The sequence below is a fragment of the Molothrus aeneus genome, chromosome 2 (genome assembly GCF_037042795.1).
Source record: "Molothrus aeneus isolate 106 chromosome 2, BPBGC_Maene_1.0, whole genome shotgun sequence".
NCBI lineage: Eukaryota > Metazoa > Chordata > Aves > Passeriformes > Icteridae > Molothrus > Molothrus aeneus.
In genome coordinates, this window is record NC_089647.1 from 44,345,165 (window position 1) to 44,362,336 (window position 17,172).

At 40.9% G+C, this 17,172-nt stretch overlaps 2 protein-coding genes across 6 annotated transcripts; one reads left to right on the forward strand and one right to left on the reverse strand.

The window, feature by feature from the left end:
* Window positions 1–5,931: 5,931 nt before the first annotated feature.
* On the reverse strand, window positions 5,932–15,389 carry SKA3 (spindle and kinetochore associated complex subunit 3). Its single transcript, XM_066544813.1, has 9 exons — window positions 15,287–15,389; window positions 13,590–13,654; window positions 12,548–12,713; window positions 10,317–10,740; window positions 8,572–8,675; window positions 7,673–7,860; window positions 7,255–7,470; window positions 6,999–7,117; window positions 5,932–6,182 (listed from the first exon to the last, which is right to left on the reverse strand). Exons 1-9 carry the CDS (start codon window positions 15,387–15,389, stop codon window positions 6,149–6,151), a joined length of 1,419 nt encoding a protein of 472 aa, XP_066400910.1. The 3' UTR covers window positions 5,932–6,148.
* A 189-nt stretch (window positions 15,390–15,578) lies between these two features.
* MRPL57 (mitochondrial ribosomal protein L57) lies at window positions 15,579–17,060 on the forward strand. Of its 5 annotated transcripts, XM_066544820.1 has the most exons (4): window positions 15,666–15,803; window positions 16,110–16,329; window positions 16,412–16,506; window positions 16,596–17,060. In XM_066544820.1, exon 4 carries the CDS (start codon window positions 16,601–16,603, stop codon window positions 16,910–16,912), a length of 312 nt encoding a protein of 103 aa, XP_066400917.1. In that variant the 5' UTR covers window positions 15,666–15,803; window positions 16,110–16,329; window positions 16,412–16,506; window positions 16,596–16,600; the 3' UTR covers window positions 16,913–17,060. The 5 variants fall into 5 exon arrangements, with proteins under 5 accessions (XP_066400915.1, XP_066400917.1, XP_066400919.1 ...); XM_066544818.1 differs by lacking the exons at window positions 15,666–15,803; window positions 16,110–16,329 and adding an exon at window positions 15,579–15,639; XM_066544822.1 differs by lacking the exon at window positions 16,110–16,329.
* Window positions 17,061–17,172: the final 112 nt, after the last annotated feature.

Below are 17,172 nucleotides of genomic sequence, written 5' to 3' on the forward strand. Positions count from 1 at the left end.
CTTTTTTTTTTTTTGGATCCTCAAAGGCCTGAGACACAGCTTTGTCATATATCTAGTGTCAATCGCAACCACTCCTCCAAAGCTTTTTGTCGCCCAGCTGAGTAAGGGCAAGAACTAGGATGACAGCTCTCCAGAAAAGGTTTCCTGACTTTGACACTTCTCAGAGGTAATCCCTTCCCTGCCCAGCAGCCCAGACAACTCTTGCCTCCTGCCCATGCCCTGCCAGGAATACCACACCTATCCACACCTCCCTTGCAGGTGTCTCTCCAGGCCTCCCCTTCTCCCTGTCCTTTCTGAGGGCCGTTTTTCTTTGCCTCTAACCAGGGACAAACATCCAGATCATTCCTGCAGGTCTCCAGCCTGTGCTCCCTGGCCTCTGGCTGCAGCAGCAAGCCTGGTGAGCTGTGCTCCCTGGCAGGGCCAGAAGCATTCCACATCTTGCCTGTGGGGTGCAGCACTGTCATATAGACCCAGCCACAGAACCAGGGTAACTTCCCTTAATTTCTTTTTTACCCTCAGTACCACCTACTGAAGGCTGCTCTGCTCCCAGAGATGGGACTTCTTCCTCTTCTGTGTCCCTTCTGGTGTGTCTTTCCTGCCTGTCTAGGTTTGGCTTGTCATGAAGGACTCTCTGCTGTGCTTCCCCAAACAAACTTGGCTCTTAGTTCTAATTTCCCCCCCTCATTCTGTGCACCTAAACCAATGCTTTTTTTTCAATCTTATAAACAGAAAAGAAGGTATATCAAAAATACTACTTTTTTTCCTCACCAAGAATTCCCACACCATCAACCTTGTCACACCTTACATAAATATTGATGCAATTGTTGATCATTAGCCAGGCTTTCAGTTAACAGGGGGAGGAAAAAAGATTATTTTCCACATGCTCAGGCCTTAATTAATTTTTCACAGTCACCTTCTGATTTCATCACCCCTCCAGTGCAGGCAAATACAAGTGTGTATACACACATATGTATGTACATCCACGAACAGGGACTACAGCATCAGAAAGCCAGCTTCTTTCCTGTAGTGGCAGCACAAGCCTGATTTAACTTCTGCAACACTTTTGGGAGAGGTCCTGGTGTGGAAGTTAATTCCCTCCTTAATTTAAAGAGTGAGGACAACTCACACACTTTTTCAATAACCTGGGCAGCACCAGACATAGTCCTCCCTCCGTGTTTGCTATCTGACTGGAGCAGTTGTGGAGAATTAAATTTTACTATACAGCTCTGCTCAAAAGCAGAAACACTGGGATGCAGCAGGAACATATTAAGCATTATCAGCAAGTTCTCACTTTTGCAATGGAAAGCAGGAAAAATGTGGAGGTCTCCGAAATCCTGTTGTGTCAGAGCAGGTAAATGATGAGAGCTAGGGTAGTATTCAAAGAACAGCACTATAAGTAATGCAACAGATAAGGTTCAACCTGCCAAAACCAAAACAATCCAATCATCTGCTGCTGTCTAAGGCCTCGTGTCTGGACTTTGTGCAACTCAGATGGGTTGAAAACAAGAGTATCAGTTCCCCTTGAGGAATATGCCTTGCAAAACACCCATGTGGTGTTGTGCACCTGGCCACAAACACCTGTCGGTGGTGAGGGGGTGCCTGGCTGGCACACTGGGGCAAGGTCTTAACTGCCTAAGGGCTGGCTTCAGAGGGCCTGGGCTGTTTGAGACCCTCTGGGGGGTATTTCCAGTCTCACAATTATGGAGGAACAGCCTTAGGCAACCTTACCAAAGCAGCCGGACAGACAGGATAGGATTCACCCAGCCAGGGAAGGAGGACATCCTGGCTCCCACGCCTGTCCTTTCCCTTCTCATGCCTCAACAACCATCAATGCCTTTGCAGGCAGGCAGTGATTTCGGTCAATGCACAGTCCCTGAACAATTTAATCCTGGAAAACAGTAATTAGCTCCTGGTGGCTGGGCAAGCAGGAATGGATTTCCCTGCAGTCACAACTGCTGTGATGCAACCGACAACCTAGGGTGTGGGACCTGCAGCTGGGGGAGGAAAGGTGGGAACATGCAGAAGGCTCTAGATTGGTTTACAATAATTTCATAAGCAATCATTAGAGAATGTAACCCCAGGCTTTAAGCCAAGAATACAATATGCCAAAAATTATGGAAGCATCTGAACACCTTCCTGCTGGGTATTCTGCAAACTATGCTTTCCTTGGCCCCTCCTCAGGATAAATGCCTGTGTGACAGAGGATCTTATTCCATGGACCATTTCCCATGCAGACACATTTGTGCTACTTTTTTTTAAACTCTTCAACTTGATTTAGGCAAGACAGGTTCAAAGAAATTCCTGGATCTGGTCAGCTCCTGCTATGATGTCAACTGCCCCTTTGTAAAAGTAGGTATTAGTGTAAGAGAAGCATAAGGTTTTACATTTAAATTGATATAGGCAGCATGAGCCAATGTCTTCCTGGCAGAAAATTGTGCTCCTTTGGACTAACACACATGTGATTCCATAGTGTGGCCACTGGATATTGTCTTTGCTCCTTATAAACACCACAATATCTGTATTATTGTCCCATGGGGAACAACAAGGTACTCCCAAAACAGAAGGCAGATCCAACACCAGCTACAGCTGTTGATTGAGCACATGCAACCACCATGAGTGCTGGAACATTTGAATATTTGTTCTCAGTGACAACTGAGAACAAAGCAAATGTGACATTTTACAGGAAATTTAAAGAAGCCAGGGTACTTCAAAAAAACAAGGAAGCCTGGACTCCAATTATTGTTCCAGTGGTTAATAAAATCTTCAATAAAAGCACAATGGGAATCACTAGAAGTAATCCTTGTCATTTATCCCTTTGACAACCATCTGGGAAGTTTCATTTCACTGAAAGACCTATAATTGTGTTCAATCTCAGGCAAAGTATTTCCCAGATAAGAAAGCACTGACCACCTTATTAAGGGGCTTCCTGGGCAGAACAGTTGAGATGCTCCTTTGACAACAAATGGGATTAGGGGGAGAAGCTTCTGTTAGCTGACACATTTGATATACTTTAAAAAAAGAAAAAGAAAAAATACTAAGAACCAGAGCAAATGAAGGAAAAGGCTATGATTTTTTTGTTACTTCCCAGATGTTTTTGAATACTGAAGAGCAATTTTGTGCTGGGTTCAATCTTTTCTGAGAGCAGGTACTGCTAGGAGATGTGATCTCCCTTCTCACCCTTCCCTTACATCTGCTCCAGCACTCACATGGGCAAAAGGCAAAAGCTGAGCTTGAGATTACTGTTGGGAAGGACAAACAAGATGAGAAGACAAAAATAATTAGCGTTTCTGTGTCTTGGCAATGAAGAAATCTATTGTAAAACTGTACAACCCCTAAATTCTGTGCAAGGGAATTAGTGAAACAGCCTCTAGTGGAAGCAGCCCCCAATTAAACTAAATAAAGCACAACACAAAACTGTACTCTGGCAACTTTGCTTGTTTCAGGTGATGGCTGTCTCTTAAGAACCACTGTTTGCTACTTACATAGCTACTGTTTATCAAACCTTACAGGCCAATGCTGTTAAAGAGATTCACCCCACAACAAACCAACTTGTAAAATTTCTTTTGCATCATTCCCACTTTGACAGGTTTCTAACTTTACAGTGCAGCTGGATGAGCCTTTCTCCAGCAGCAACACTGGCCTAAGAGGAGTTTTACCCTCCTCCAGCCCCATGGCTGCATCCTTGGTTGTTCCAGTATTTCAGACAGCCACACACCCACCTGTCCCACCCTCCATGCTACAGCAGGATTGCATCCAGGTGGGTTTTCACTGTTTCCACAGAAGGAGACTCCACTGCCTCTAAGCAGCCTGTTCCAGTGCTTACACTTTCACTGCTGTCATTTCCCATTACCCAAACTACTGTTTAGGACAGCCTGAAACCTAAAAGAGTTTCAAAGGTGAAGTACAAAAAACTAAAATTAGTTTTTGTTTTGCTGCCATGATTTTATCTATCTCAGAGCCATACTTTGCCTATAAAAAAGAATACAAATACAAACAACAATATTACATGTATTGGAGTAATACTGAAGGCAAGAAAAACAAAACTGATGCATACGACTTCATTTCTTGATTCCAAAAAGTCTCATCCCTGTATCATGTCACAAGAGCTTGAGTAGACCAGAAGACTCTAAGATTTCAATTGTTATATTGAAGATAATTATTAGTTAATAATGTGTTGCAGAAAATTTTAATAGACAAGCAAAATTATGCAAGTGCCTTGCAGTGAGAAACCCAGCACTGCAAGGTACAGCTCCACGCTTCCCTAATGGAGGAAAGCACAGTGGAGTGCTGAGTTGTTCTCAAGTTTAGGGAAAAGACTTCTATAAGGCCTTTTGTGAATTTCATTAGTTGAAGGCAGGGGGAATACAGCAAGGTCTGTAGTAGTGCTGCTTGTTCCATTTCATGTCAAAAGGCTATCTGGCTTGCTGCAGGGCAAGAAAGAGACTGCAGGCTGTGAAATCCCTCCTGTTTAGTGTGGGTAAATCTGTCTGGTTGAAACCTACTTGTTCTGCAGCAAGAATACTTTGTACCTTTCCAAAGCCATGAAATTCCAGGACCAGCATTCACCCCACTGGTTTTTTAATCTATGAAAAAGCTGGAAGCAGGTGTGGCCTTCAATTTTGGAGGAGGATGGGTAGAACAAATAAGTGTTCTTATAGCAGACACCAAGCATTTGAGACAGATTTATTTAGTATCCAAAAGTGTTAATTAAGCTCACAGACTGACACATTAATATATACATAATTTTAAACAGAAACTACTAGCATTTTCAATGACAGGGTGCTCAGGTCAGAACTAGTAGAAAATCACTGTCTCCCATTAATTTGATATACATTTATCCTGGAAAATGGCTGTAATAGCAAGGAAAAGGCATCTTTACTTGTTAAGTTTTAACCAGGACAAGTCTAAACAAATGAAGAAATACTTGTGGGCTTCTCTAGACATTTGCATATCTTGAAGACTTAAAAAAAATGTGGAGCTGAGTTCAGAAAAACATCCACTTATCCCCATCTCCTGTGATAGTCTCTCCCTTCTCATGTGTTGCATGTTTGCCCTCACATAAATGACAGAATTTCAGTCATCAAGTGGAAGACAAATAGTAAGAACAGTCCTGGAGTCACTTAGAGGAACAGCTGACACTGGAAACAGCAAACTGGCTCCAAACAAGGATACGGAGCTGGGTTTTCTGGTGGAAAACAATAAAAGTGCTGGTAGAAAAAAATTCTAATTACTATGACTACCAAAAGAGTTCCAAACAGCCCTGAGAACTTCAGCTTGGTCAGCTACTACAGGGTTAGATGTGCATATTTAGAAGTGACACCAGCACTGAAGAGAATACACACAGCAGCAGCAGGAGAGGAAGCAATCACCTACAGGCCTGCCACCGAATTCCTCCAAGCAGCTGAAGATACACATATCCAGTAACAATTGCACATTTTCAAATGATTCACAGTAGAGTGGAGTCACCTTCCAGAGCTACAAAGAAACCAGATGCATAGCACCTGATACTATGTTGATGCATAAAGAAAGAAGCTGCACGGGAAATGCCTGTCTGCCAGAGAGGTAACAGTCAGTCTGATGCAGAGATGTGTCAGCTACATCTTAGCACTGCAGAAACGACTAAAAGCACAGAACTGCTTTAAACAGTAAAGCAGGAATTACTCTTCCAATACAAAACATATTTACTTGTTTCTGTTGAAGATACCAAATACTGTTGAAGCACCAGACTTCAGCCCTGAAAGGATGCAGAGTCACTGAAACAGCCAGAGATATCCACTTTTGAAAACAATATACTGGACTTTCCTTTTATTACAATCTAACTGCACTCTCTACAGCCTACGGCAAATGCAATCCTACACAACAAACTGAAGCACCACCTTGTACATGGATCTCCATTCCTCTTTGAAGTGCAATATATTTACAACCCCTCAATACATTTTGCCAATAATGTCAATAGAGAATTAAGCACAAGCTGTTAGTTCAAACAAGTTTATCCACATAATGGATAAAGAATTGTTCTCATTAAAAAAGCCTGCTCTCGGTATGCCTCTTTCTTCCCACCAGTATTTCCTTTTGCTCTTTGAACTTGTTATGATTTGGTGATAACATCCATGAATGTGAAAGTTTCAACATGGTCTTCAGTTTCATTTCAGATGTTTGTCTTGAAAACTCCACGATATCCTCTAAAAATATACCCAGACATGTTCATGAGCTTATTTTAATCATATTTTGAATTAGCAGAAGACAGAAATATTGAAAACTTGTCTTTTTTGTCTTGACAACAAAAAATGAAGGGTCAGCTAAAGTGAGATTAGACAAATTGATTCCAACTCCCAAGTATAGTAAGATATCAACTTTTATCCATGTCACTCTGGTTGTTGTTCCTTACCTGTGCCTTGTACCTCCTACTTAAATAATCTTTACAGACTCTAAGTTTAACAGATAATCAATAAGCATTATATTGCATTGAATCAGGAATATGTATGCTTTGATAAAGTTGTGATAAAAACTTCTTTATAGTCAAACTGATGGTATTCTTTATAAAACTATAACTCAGTTGTTCTAAGATTACTCATACATATTGTAGCTTTTCATTTAAAGTATTTTGTCTTTACCAAAACAAGTTTGAAATCAATTCTCATTTAGATACTTTTCACCAAATTCTTTTTGTTTTATTACCTAAATTTACCCAGAAAGCATTCACTGGTGCTTTCGTTGCCACAAAGCAAAGTATACCTACAGATAAACCTACAGTAAAACTCTGCCTTTTTTTTTATTATTATTTAGGAGGATCCAAACACACCACCAGCTATAATATTTGTTCTTTACAAACAGGCAGTTATATGCCATGCAGAAGGCCCAGTTATTTAGTCAGAGAAACAAGAGCTGTTTTGATAGTCGAATAGCAAGCAACTATGTGAATTTCTAAGTGCATTAGTGCCTCTTTGTACCTCCTACAAATTAAATTACTTAACCAAATTTGTGAAGTGTAATCATACCTGTTCTCTTTTTTGCTGTAATCAGTGGAACCACTTTCATATCTTGTAGTATTTCCTGCCTTGGTCTCCATTTCCTTGGCTTTAGAAGAGTCTACCTTATGATTATATTGGGAAAGCATCTATAGGAAACATTAAACAGGAATAAAAAGAATTACCTAAGAACTCAAACCAGATAGATTATAGACAGAACTAGGCCCTTTTAATTCTAGTAGTTTGATACTAAAATTTGTTAGGGGAAAAAAGCATATTAGCTAACCTTTAGAACATTATCTGGTATCCTTGTTATTTCTGGAGGTGGAGGAGTATTGAGTAAATGGTCATAGTGTTCCAGTTTGGGCGGGGAAGGGTCCCCAGTATGTTTAAGATACCCATCAGAGCTTGCAGCAAAAGGAATTCTTTCTTCATTGTATGGTGCATCTTTTGCATCATTTTTTGTCACTGACTCAAGCTTTCCCCCTGGTGTTACCTGCTGCTGCAAAAGAAGTATTAAACACCTTCAGTTAATTTACTTATGTTAGGTAAAGTATTTAGTAAATGTTCTTACATAATTACTATTAGAAAGAACTTTTATAGTGACATATGTAAAAATAGTATTGGAAAAGAACCCCAAACTGACATTTTAAAATCCGCTTATGGCAAAGTGTGTGAAAATGTACATAATTGCTATTTACTACCTTAGCTTCTGCTTTTAGCCATCTTGTTTGAAAATCTGGACACTGTGGTGTTGCTGCATGACTGGGAAGAGGCAGTTCCTTTGTCTCTGGTGACCTTGATAATACTGTATTATTTGTTTTGGAAGAGTCCTTCACATCAGGAGTACAGAACACAAATACCATAGGAGAAGCCATCCAGTCAGCTGCTGCTATCAAGGGTGAGCAAAATAAAATTAAAAATATGTATGTACACACACACACATATATAATTACTACCAGTTCCAGTTTCATTTTCTAAAACATGTGTATCCTTTAGTTGATATTTTGCTTGATCCATCCAAATTACAGTATTCCTTAAAGGCAGGTAATGCAAAGTAGTCATTCTAGTCCCACTACAGAATATAACTGAAGAAGCCCAACTTAAATCAGCATTGCTTTGCCTTCTCATTTACCCAGTTGTCACTATGTTGGTCTCAAGATTTTTAAAATAACCTATTTCTCCTTTCAAAGAAGTTTTAGCATTAATTTTGACAGTCTTAAATTACTGTCTTGCTAGCCCCTTTCTTTCCTGTCTTTAAACAGATCCAATAGGTATTCTCAGGAAAAAAAAAAGCTAAGTTGGCAAAACAGTATTTTTATTTCAAACATGGATAAAATGCAGTTACAAAATTATTAATTCCTCTGCATAATTCTAATTGGATAGGAGTACAAGAATGAGAAACAATTTATAGGAAGTAAGAAACTTCCCCATAGAAGCCACCAACATTTTTGAGACATTACTACTCATACAATGACCTGCCTTGAATTAAACATATTTAATCAGAAAAACAGTTAAAGTTAACCAATCTGTTTACAATACACTTGCACATGCATTCTGTAAAAATGCATATGTATATTAATTTAACAGATTCTTTACTTACCATTCTCAGCTCTCTTACTTGATTTTGATGAAGGAGTAACCATGATTTCCTTGATGGTCATTTCTGGCAAATCCCCTCCATTATCATCTCCTCTTTTAACAAACCTGAAAACCAAATCCCCAATTAGCTCTCAAGTATTATGAAGAAGTCACAATTAAAGGAATATTGCCAACCTAGTCACTTTTCTAGTATTCATTTATGAATAAGCAAGTAAAAATTTAGTTTTCTCAAATATGAATTTTTTACAGATTCTTTTCATGTGTGAGTCTACTGCAATTTGTGGTATGCAAATGTTCAGTCCAGCCACAAATGATCAAATATACTGAGATTTCAGTCTAAGGCATTAAGAAAAAACCAAACCTAAACCAGATGTCCAGGGTACAACAGATGCCACAGATGATCAAGTCTGTATTAGGGGTTTTATTTTGAACTGCCTGTTGACTATGAAATTATATTGAACAAGAGGAAATCTTTTCTGCTTTTAAACTAATAAGGTCTTGTAAACAGGAAAAGATTTTAAATTCAATTTTTATGTATAAATAAAATTGTTTATCTTAATCAAATACTATAGAGCTTTCAAGTAATTTTAGTAATTACATAACTATTTATAAGGAGAGATCCCAAAATTATTTTAAAACAAAATCTAGTGATTTCAAAGTGACAAGCTATTTAATATTGATTCCACAACACTGGAAACAGAAATTTTAAAAATTATTTTTTCGTATCCAAGATTTTCTAGTGAAAAAATCGCATATACAGTTAAGAGAATACTAGGCAAAAAGCGGAAACTTACCTAACCTACATACAAATCTGTGTCTTTAAAGAAAGTTATTTTAAATGGTTAAAAAGTAATCTTAACTATCATAACCAGATTTAGATCTTCTCTACAAAATGTCTAGGCTGCAAAACAACCCCACAACCCCACTAAACAGTATAGGCAGTATATTTTACTGAGATGAACACATCTTAAACTTTGGGTTAAATAAAGTAACTTTTCAAGTCAGTTTTGTCTTTGAAGTCATAGACGTAGTTGAAATCATATAATTTTTAGTTTTTACAATGAGTAGAACCAGTAGAATTTTTAAAGTGGTTTTCATGCATATGATCCTTGTTTTCAAAACAATTTCTCCAAATATCAAATATTTAGTAAATTTAAAATGGAACTTATTGTTAATAATAACGATAAAAACATGACCTATTAACTATGTGCATGACCTAACTGCTGCAATTATTTTCCTTTATAATTAGAACAGTAAAAATCTAGAGAAGTCTTTTCAACAGAAGACTGGAGCAAAAGGAATAAACTGTAAGGTGGGGCTTATGTTAGGGACAATACAGTGCTTCTAAAAATTTACTGAATGCTTTACAAACTGTTTTCTGTTTATATTAATAAAGCTTCTGCAACCTTTACACTGGCTGTATAATATCTAGGGCAGACAAGCCCAGGCTGAAACCTTTGGTCACATATATTGTATTTTTCTCTTTGTAAATACATTGTGTATGGATGATTCTTATGGTGCACTCAAGGCAAGGAGCACAGCAGATGTATTTCATGTCAGCATCTGGCACTGCAATGGGTATGTGAAAAGATGTGTAGGGAGTTAAATGACACAGGACTCAGCACCTGAGAGATAACAATCACCCACCTCAAGACAAAAGAATGGCAACAGGAGCAAGAAATTAGTACAGCAAGAAGAAAATACAGAAGATTCAGTAGAGAAATAATCTGAATTCCAGCAACTTACTTTTTGATAGCCTGAGAAGTTTTCTGAATAAGTGACATGGTATAATCTTCATTCATACACATGGTGTGTTCACTAATGCCAAAGTGCTCAAGTTTCGGTGTCGCACACTCGTAGTCATCCATCTTCAGCTTACATTTCGGTGTTTTGGGCAAAGCCTGCGGTGTCTGCAGTCTCAGTGGAGTCTCACTCTTGGCCTTTAGCCGACGCGCACTCGAGGTGTGCTGCGCTTTCAGCGCGCTCCAGGGCCGGGAGAAGGCGTACTGTGAGAGACCAAAGTCAGAGAGCTGCGGGTTGCGCAGCGGGTCTTTGGGCAACGCCGCCTTCTCTGCAGAAGCAGAGAACTGAGGCACAGCATTTGCTTTTTCTTCATCAGATTTATTCTGGGCAGACATTGCCGATTCACTGTTAGCTTCATCCTCCTCTTCTTTTTAAGAAAAGAAATGAAAAAAAAATGATGTCAGAAATTTTGACATTTCCCCAGTATTCAATTTTTTTTTTACTTAAAATAGATTCCTTCTTTCACTTTAAAGTACTGAACCTGAAGCTACACTCATATGGCTAAGCTATATTTATTTACTGAGTTTCACTCTATTGGTAAATATTATTTTCAGGGAAAATGAAATTCAAAGATTTTTACATAAATTTTTTTTTACTCCCTGCATGGAGATGAAAAGGTGTTTGGGGAAAGAGCAAAGGCTGCATACAGTACTAAAACGCTCATTCTTCAGAAAAACAGTATTGAGGAAAGGTTATGAAGCAGTAACTGAAAACTTGTGGAAGGAGACAGCTTTTTCAGTAACAATAGTTCACTGCAAAAATATGTAAATGCATAGTTTGTACATTTTTGGAGTTAGATAAAGCAAAACACCCCAAAATGTCTGTCAATTTCTGCATGATGTAGTAAGTAAAGGACAATGAATATGGTGAAGGGTCTGGAGCACAAGTGCTGTGAGGAGCAGCTGAGGGAACTGGGGGTGTTCAGCCTGGAGAAAAGGAGGCTCAGGCTCTTCTGCCAGGTAACAAGTGATGGGACCAGAAGACACAGTCTTAAGCTGCAGCAGGGAAGATTCGGGTTGGACATTAGCAAGAATTTTTTCACAGAAAGGGTAATTAGGCATTGGAATGACTTCCCAGGGAGGTGGTGGAGTCACTGGAGGTGTTTAAGGAAGGACGGGACATGGCACTCAGTGCCGTGGTCTGGTTGACTTGGTGGTGGTCAGCCACAGGTTGAACTTGATGATTCAGAGGTCTTTTCCAACTTAATTGATTCTGAGAAGCGGGTAGGGGGAGGGAGGCCATTTAAAGTAGTATACCTTCTGGTGTGCAGTGGTATTATCTCTTCAGATACACTTAGCTTAAAAACACAACTTAAAAAAATAATTTAACCTGTAGCTCTCTTTGGAGACTTTAAAGGCAAAGAGTATAGAAGGAAAGGCACTATAAAAAAAAAATCAGAGCTTTCTGCCCTATCTGTGTAAAACAGCTATAGGAGCTTAACTTGGACATCCATATAGTTCACAACCATAATTTTGTTTTGTGTAATGACTGGATAATGCTCAGAGCAAGTTAAGACTATGTCAAAAGCTTTTTGAAACCTGATTGGGCCCTTGGTACCAAAAGGGGTATGTGCAGTATTGACAGGTGTAGTACTTTAACTCATTTGGCACAACTGGATTTTTCAGACGGTTCTATGTGCATTTTCTGACTGGATTAAGGACCTCCTTCCCCTCCAATGATCAAGGTGCTACTGCTTGTCACATGCCACCTAATTCCTGAGCATTCTTGTCCCATTTGTGCTGTGAAACAGGCACTTTAGGATTTTCTCTAGGATGATTTAAGTTAATGAAACCATCACATGTGAATACAAACCAGCTGAGGTGCATCTACAATAGTTCCTGATGCATGAGAAGCTGAAGCAGCAGAAGTCTCTGGGTTACCAAAACGTGCTTGCTAACATGTTTTCTGAATATAATTATTACTGAAAAAACCCAAAATCCAACATACACTAACCTAAAGGCATGCCAGAAGAGCTAATTCCAAGTGTTTGTGTTTTGGTTTATTTTCACAGCACCAATCCCAACAAAATCTACCCTCTGGCTATTATTATAAAGCAAATAACATGGGTGTACTTGATCTCTATTCTAATTAATAGAAATATACACATAGCTAAAGAGAAACGTTTTATAAAAATGATACTTTTCTTCACATACTGTATTGACAAGAAACATTACCTGTAGAGTCTTTGACATGTGATTTGTAGCCATATTTCTGGAACAGCTCTCTTATTTTTCCAAGATCTGCTGCATTTCTTTGCATCAAGATTTCACTTGCCTTCATAAATTCATTAACTGCTTTTTTTTCAGAGCAAATCTTACCAAGACTGGCACTAACATCTTCCTTTGGGGAGAGAGAGGGAAACATAGAAATACTGGCTTTCAAATCATCACATGATAGTTTACACATCAAGCATTTTGGGAGTAAGTATTTAATTGCAATTCAGATGAAGATAAGCAGCGAATTTAGGTCTTTTCTATACCTGAAAACCAACAGGTATATATACCTACAGAATACCAGGAATATATAGAACCCAAGTGTGTGGAATCTTATAAAAGTAACTGTAATGACAGTTCACAGCATGATACCTGCTTACTGGTAACCTTGCCAAGGAATTATATGCTTTTACTCCAGAAAAATATGAGGTAACAGCAATTAGTCTGGACTCTTACTCCATATGTACAAAGAATAAATGCAGAGAAGGTGGCTAATCTTACTTTTATATCACTCAATTATTTCTATATTGTTCATTTCTATAACCCATTTTTTCTACTTCTGTATAAGAAATAGACAACATTTTTCACAAGTTTAACTGAATGGCTGAAGGTACTGAAACTTCTGTGAAGATTGATTTTATTCTAAAGGCTGGTCATGGAAAACAAGCAAGCTTCTCTTTTGTTGTGAGCTGCTGTTCCTGAATCATTCTTCTCATACCTTGGCACTGCTCCAACTTCCTTGTAACCTTTGTTCCCTGCTTACCTGAGTGACAGCAGTGACTGCAAACTAAGAAACATTGCTAAACCTACTTTGGGTCACCAAGTTTTTGGGCATTACCCAATATCCATGGCAATTAAGAGGACTTAGATGTAAGTGAGTAAAAATAAGGGTTATAACTATTGACTAACAAAGTTGAATTGTGGCTTAATGACCAAAACAGAACCATAAGTTTATGGAACATGCACACACATGTAATTTCTCAAGAAGGAAGAAAGTTGTTACCTTCTGAGTCTTGATTTCGCCATAGAGGTCATGTAAGACTGTGAGCGGAGATTCATCTTCATAGTCTTCGAGATGAATGTTCACATAAAAGAGTTTAGAAAGTAAAAGAGGTGTCTTAGTGTTTTAGCATGAAAGTAACATTCTACATGGCAGTTTCCTGCATTAGCAGATGAGCTGTCAATGTGCCCTCACTGACATTGAGCTGTGAATGGCCATGAGCTGTCAGTGTGCTCCCACAGCCCAGAGAGCCAAACGTGTCCTGGGCTGCATCCATGGTGGGCAGCAGGGCCAGGGAGGGGATTCTGCCCCTCTGCTCTGCTCAGAGCCCACCTGCAGGGCTGCACCAGCTCTGGGGCACCAGCACAGGGAGGACAGGGACCTGCTGGAGTTGGTACAGAGAAGGGGCACTGGGATGATCAGAGAGATGGATCTCTCAGCCTTTCCTCTCCTGCAAGGAAAGGCTGAGAGAATTGGGATTGTTCAGCCTGAAAGAGAGGCTTCTTCAGGATGAACTAATTGCAGCCTTACAGTACCTGAAGGGAGCTCACAAGAAAGAGAAGGACTTTTTTTACAAAGGCATGTAGTGACAGGACAAGGGGGAATGGATTCAAACTAAGAGAGAGAAGACTTAGATTAGATATTTGGAGAAGTTCTTTGCTGTGAGAATGATGAGGCTCTGAAACAGGTTGCCCAGAGAAGCTGTGGATGCCCCATCTCCAGAAGTGTCCAAGCTCAGGTTGGATGGGGCTCTGAGCAACTTGGTCTAGTGGAAGGTGTCCCTGCCCATGGCAGGGGGCTGGAATTAGGTGATCTTTAAGGTCCATTCCAACTCAAACCATTCTGTGTTTCTATAATATTAGAGATGTTGGACTCATAACCTAGAGAGAGTCAATATAGACAAAACCAAAGAGAACTAGTTCCCGTCAGGCACTTCACAACACAAAAAACTGCTCTTTATACAGCGTGTTAAACTCCACAGAGAAACTGCCAAGGCTTTCACCTTAATGTTGGCAGCTAATATTGTATATAACAGATACTGATAAAACAAGTGGGTCCTCGGGCTGTCAAGAATTACTTGTATTAAAATTTTATCCCTAAAGAGGTTGGATGAATTCGGAAAAAAAAAAAAGTGATATAGAGACCAGTGAAAAACAAATCTCAGCAGAAAATTGAATTCTTCAATTGTATTTGCACGTGGGCAGATGCACTGCTCACTTACACAATGCAGCAGACATTACTTTTTTTCACTGAAACCAAGGCTAATGCAAGCAGTGTAAAAGACGGCGCCCGCTACGTGACAAGACATAGCACAGAGATAAACACAATTAGAAGCCTGAGCTATCTGTCCAGAGAGAGAACACGCCCTGCAAACGTTTTCCTATATCGATCTACTAAAAGAAGAAGCAAGAACGTGCTTCTTATTTCATCCCATTTACCTTGGTTTTCTCCGTGATAAAAAATCTCAGCCACACACCCACAAAGGAGCTCAGAGAGACAATGAGACGAGGGAGCCCAAACAATTCCCAGCCGAGCAATTCCCAGGCTGACCTATTCCCAGGCTGACCTCCGGGCCCACCACAGGCGCTCCCAGAGGAGCACGAGGGACTGTGGCAGGCAGGAACGCAAATCCCGCAAGGAGGAACAGCTGCGATCCCCTCAGGCCCAGGCGTGCGGCCACGGCCGCGGGCTGCTCTTACCGGCGTCCTCCCGGCGCATGGCCCGCTCCAGCTGCTTCAACTCCCTCTCCACCGTGAGGGCCAGATCCCGCAGCTTGCCGAAGAAGCCCCCGGTTACGTCCATGGCTCCGAGCGGGGGAAGCGGAACCGGGGCGGCCCCGAGTGAAACGAAACGAAACCGAACCGAACCGGGCCGGGCTGGGCCGGGCTGGACCGAGCCGCGCGCGCCGCTGAGGGGCTTCAAACTGCCGCCAGCGCGAGCCCCATTGGCTCCGCTGGGCCCCGCCCGCCGCCGCCGCCTCTCGCGAGAGCCGCGCTCCTCTCCCGCCGCCATCTTGGCTCCTCCGCGGGGGCGCCGCCGCCGGAGCTTGCCGGTGAGTGAGGCTGGGAGGGGAGCTGGGGACTGGGGCAGCCATGGCCCCACAGATCCCCGTGGCTTCTGTTAGCGGCAGCGCTGGTTTGTGCCGTGCTAGAAGTGCTTGGGTGACTGACTTGGTCACGGCTGACAGAGTTCATGGAGGGTTTGGACAACTCTGAGGTACATGGTGTGGTTCCTGGCGATGTCGGGGGCAGGGCCAGTTGGACTCGATGATCCTTGTGGGTCCCTTCCAACTTCGCGTATTCTGTGATTCCCTAAAGCTGATAAAATCCCGTGTAGCGTGAAACGTGGGCATTAGCGGGTGTGGGACTAATGAACAGTTTAACAAAGAGCATTTGTGTAAAGTTTGAACGTCATTCGGCGTTTCCTGCCCCTTACACCCAGCGTGTTGTGGCAGGGTCTATTGGTGCTTTCCGCTTACGCCCCTTGGTCTAATTCAGGATATATCTTCTCTCTACCAACCAGATTTCCCTCGGTCAGGATACGAGACTAGGTAATTACATACTAATAAGCTTACGGAGAGACTGTAGTCCAAAACCTCATGCTGAGGAAAGGCCAGATTTGGATCGAGAAGACAGAGCTGGAAATACTCTGTTTTGACAACTATTTGAAGAAGACCTGAGCGAAGTGAACCTTTCACTCTTGAGTATCTGTGACTGGATTTTTCTTAAATAATTTGTGGAGGGTATGCTTTAATTGCAGTGTAAGAATAACTGAATAAATTCTTAAATTACATAGATTTTAATTCCCCTTTTCTGCTTCTGAAGTTTCCAGTGTACCTGGCCTTGTGCTGCCTGCTGTGTGTGATGGTTACCAGACTTGGAGCCTGAACCTTCAAACCAGCCAGCTACAAGGCAGTGGAGTGAGTGCTGAGCTTTTAATCTTGTCAAAGTTGTATTTTTCTCCCTAAGGTAATGAGTATTTATTTTATATTTCTTTTTATGTTTTAAGGCAAAATGTTTTTAACAACAGTATTACTGCGGAAGAGAATTCCTGGAAAACAATGGATTGGGAAGTACAGGCGACCAAGACAGGTTACCATTTCCATGAAGCAAGCAATGATCCGAAGGTTGGAAATTGAAGCAGAGAACGAGTATTGGCTCAGCCAACCTTACCTGACACAGGAACAGGAATACAAACACAACACGGAAGAGAGACGTGCCAAGTGGGAAGCTTTCAAAAGCCTGAAACAAGCCAAGTTTCCTGAGCACAGATACATCAGCGATCATTTGAACCACTTAAACGTGACAAAGAAGTGGACATGTTGAGTAACACAGCATATTTATATTTGGCACATGTGCACTACCCTGGGATCTGCTCTCATACCTGTTATGGTATTTCACTGTAATTAGCGTGGGTGACAAATAAGATGTTGCTGTGTGTACAAAATACTACATTAAAAGTAGTCCTCTGGAACAGCCTATGTTTTATTATTACTGCTTTGTTAGAGAAGTCCTTTGCGTGCCTCTCTACCATCTGCCCACCCTCTGTTCTTCAGGGCTTAAACAGCAAGTTACCAGGTGCAGTG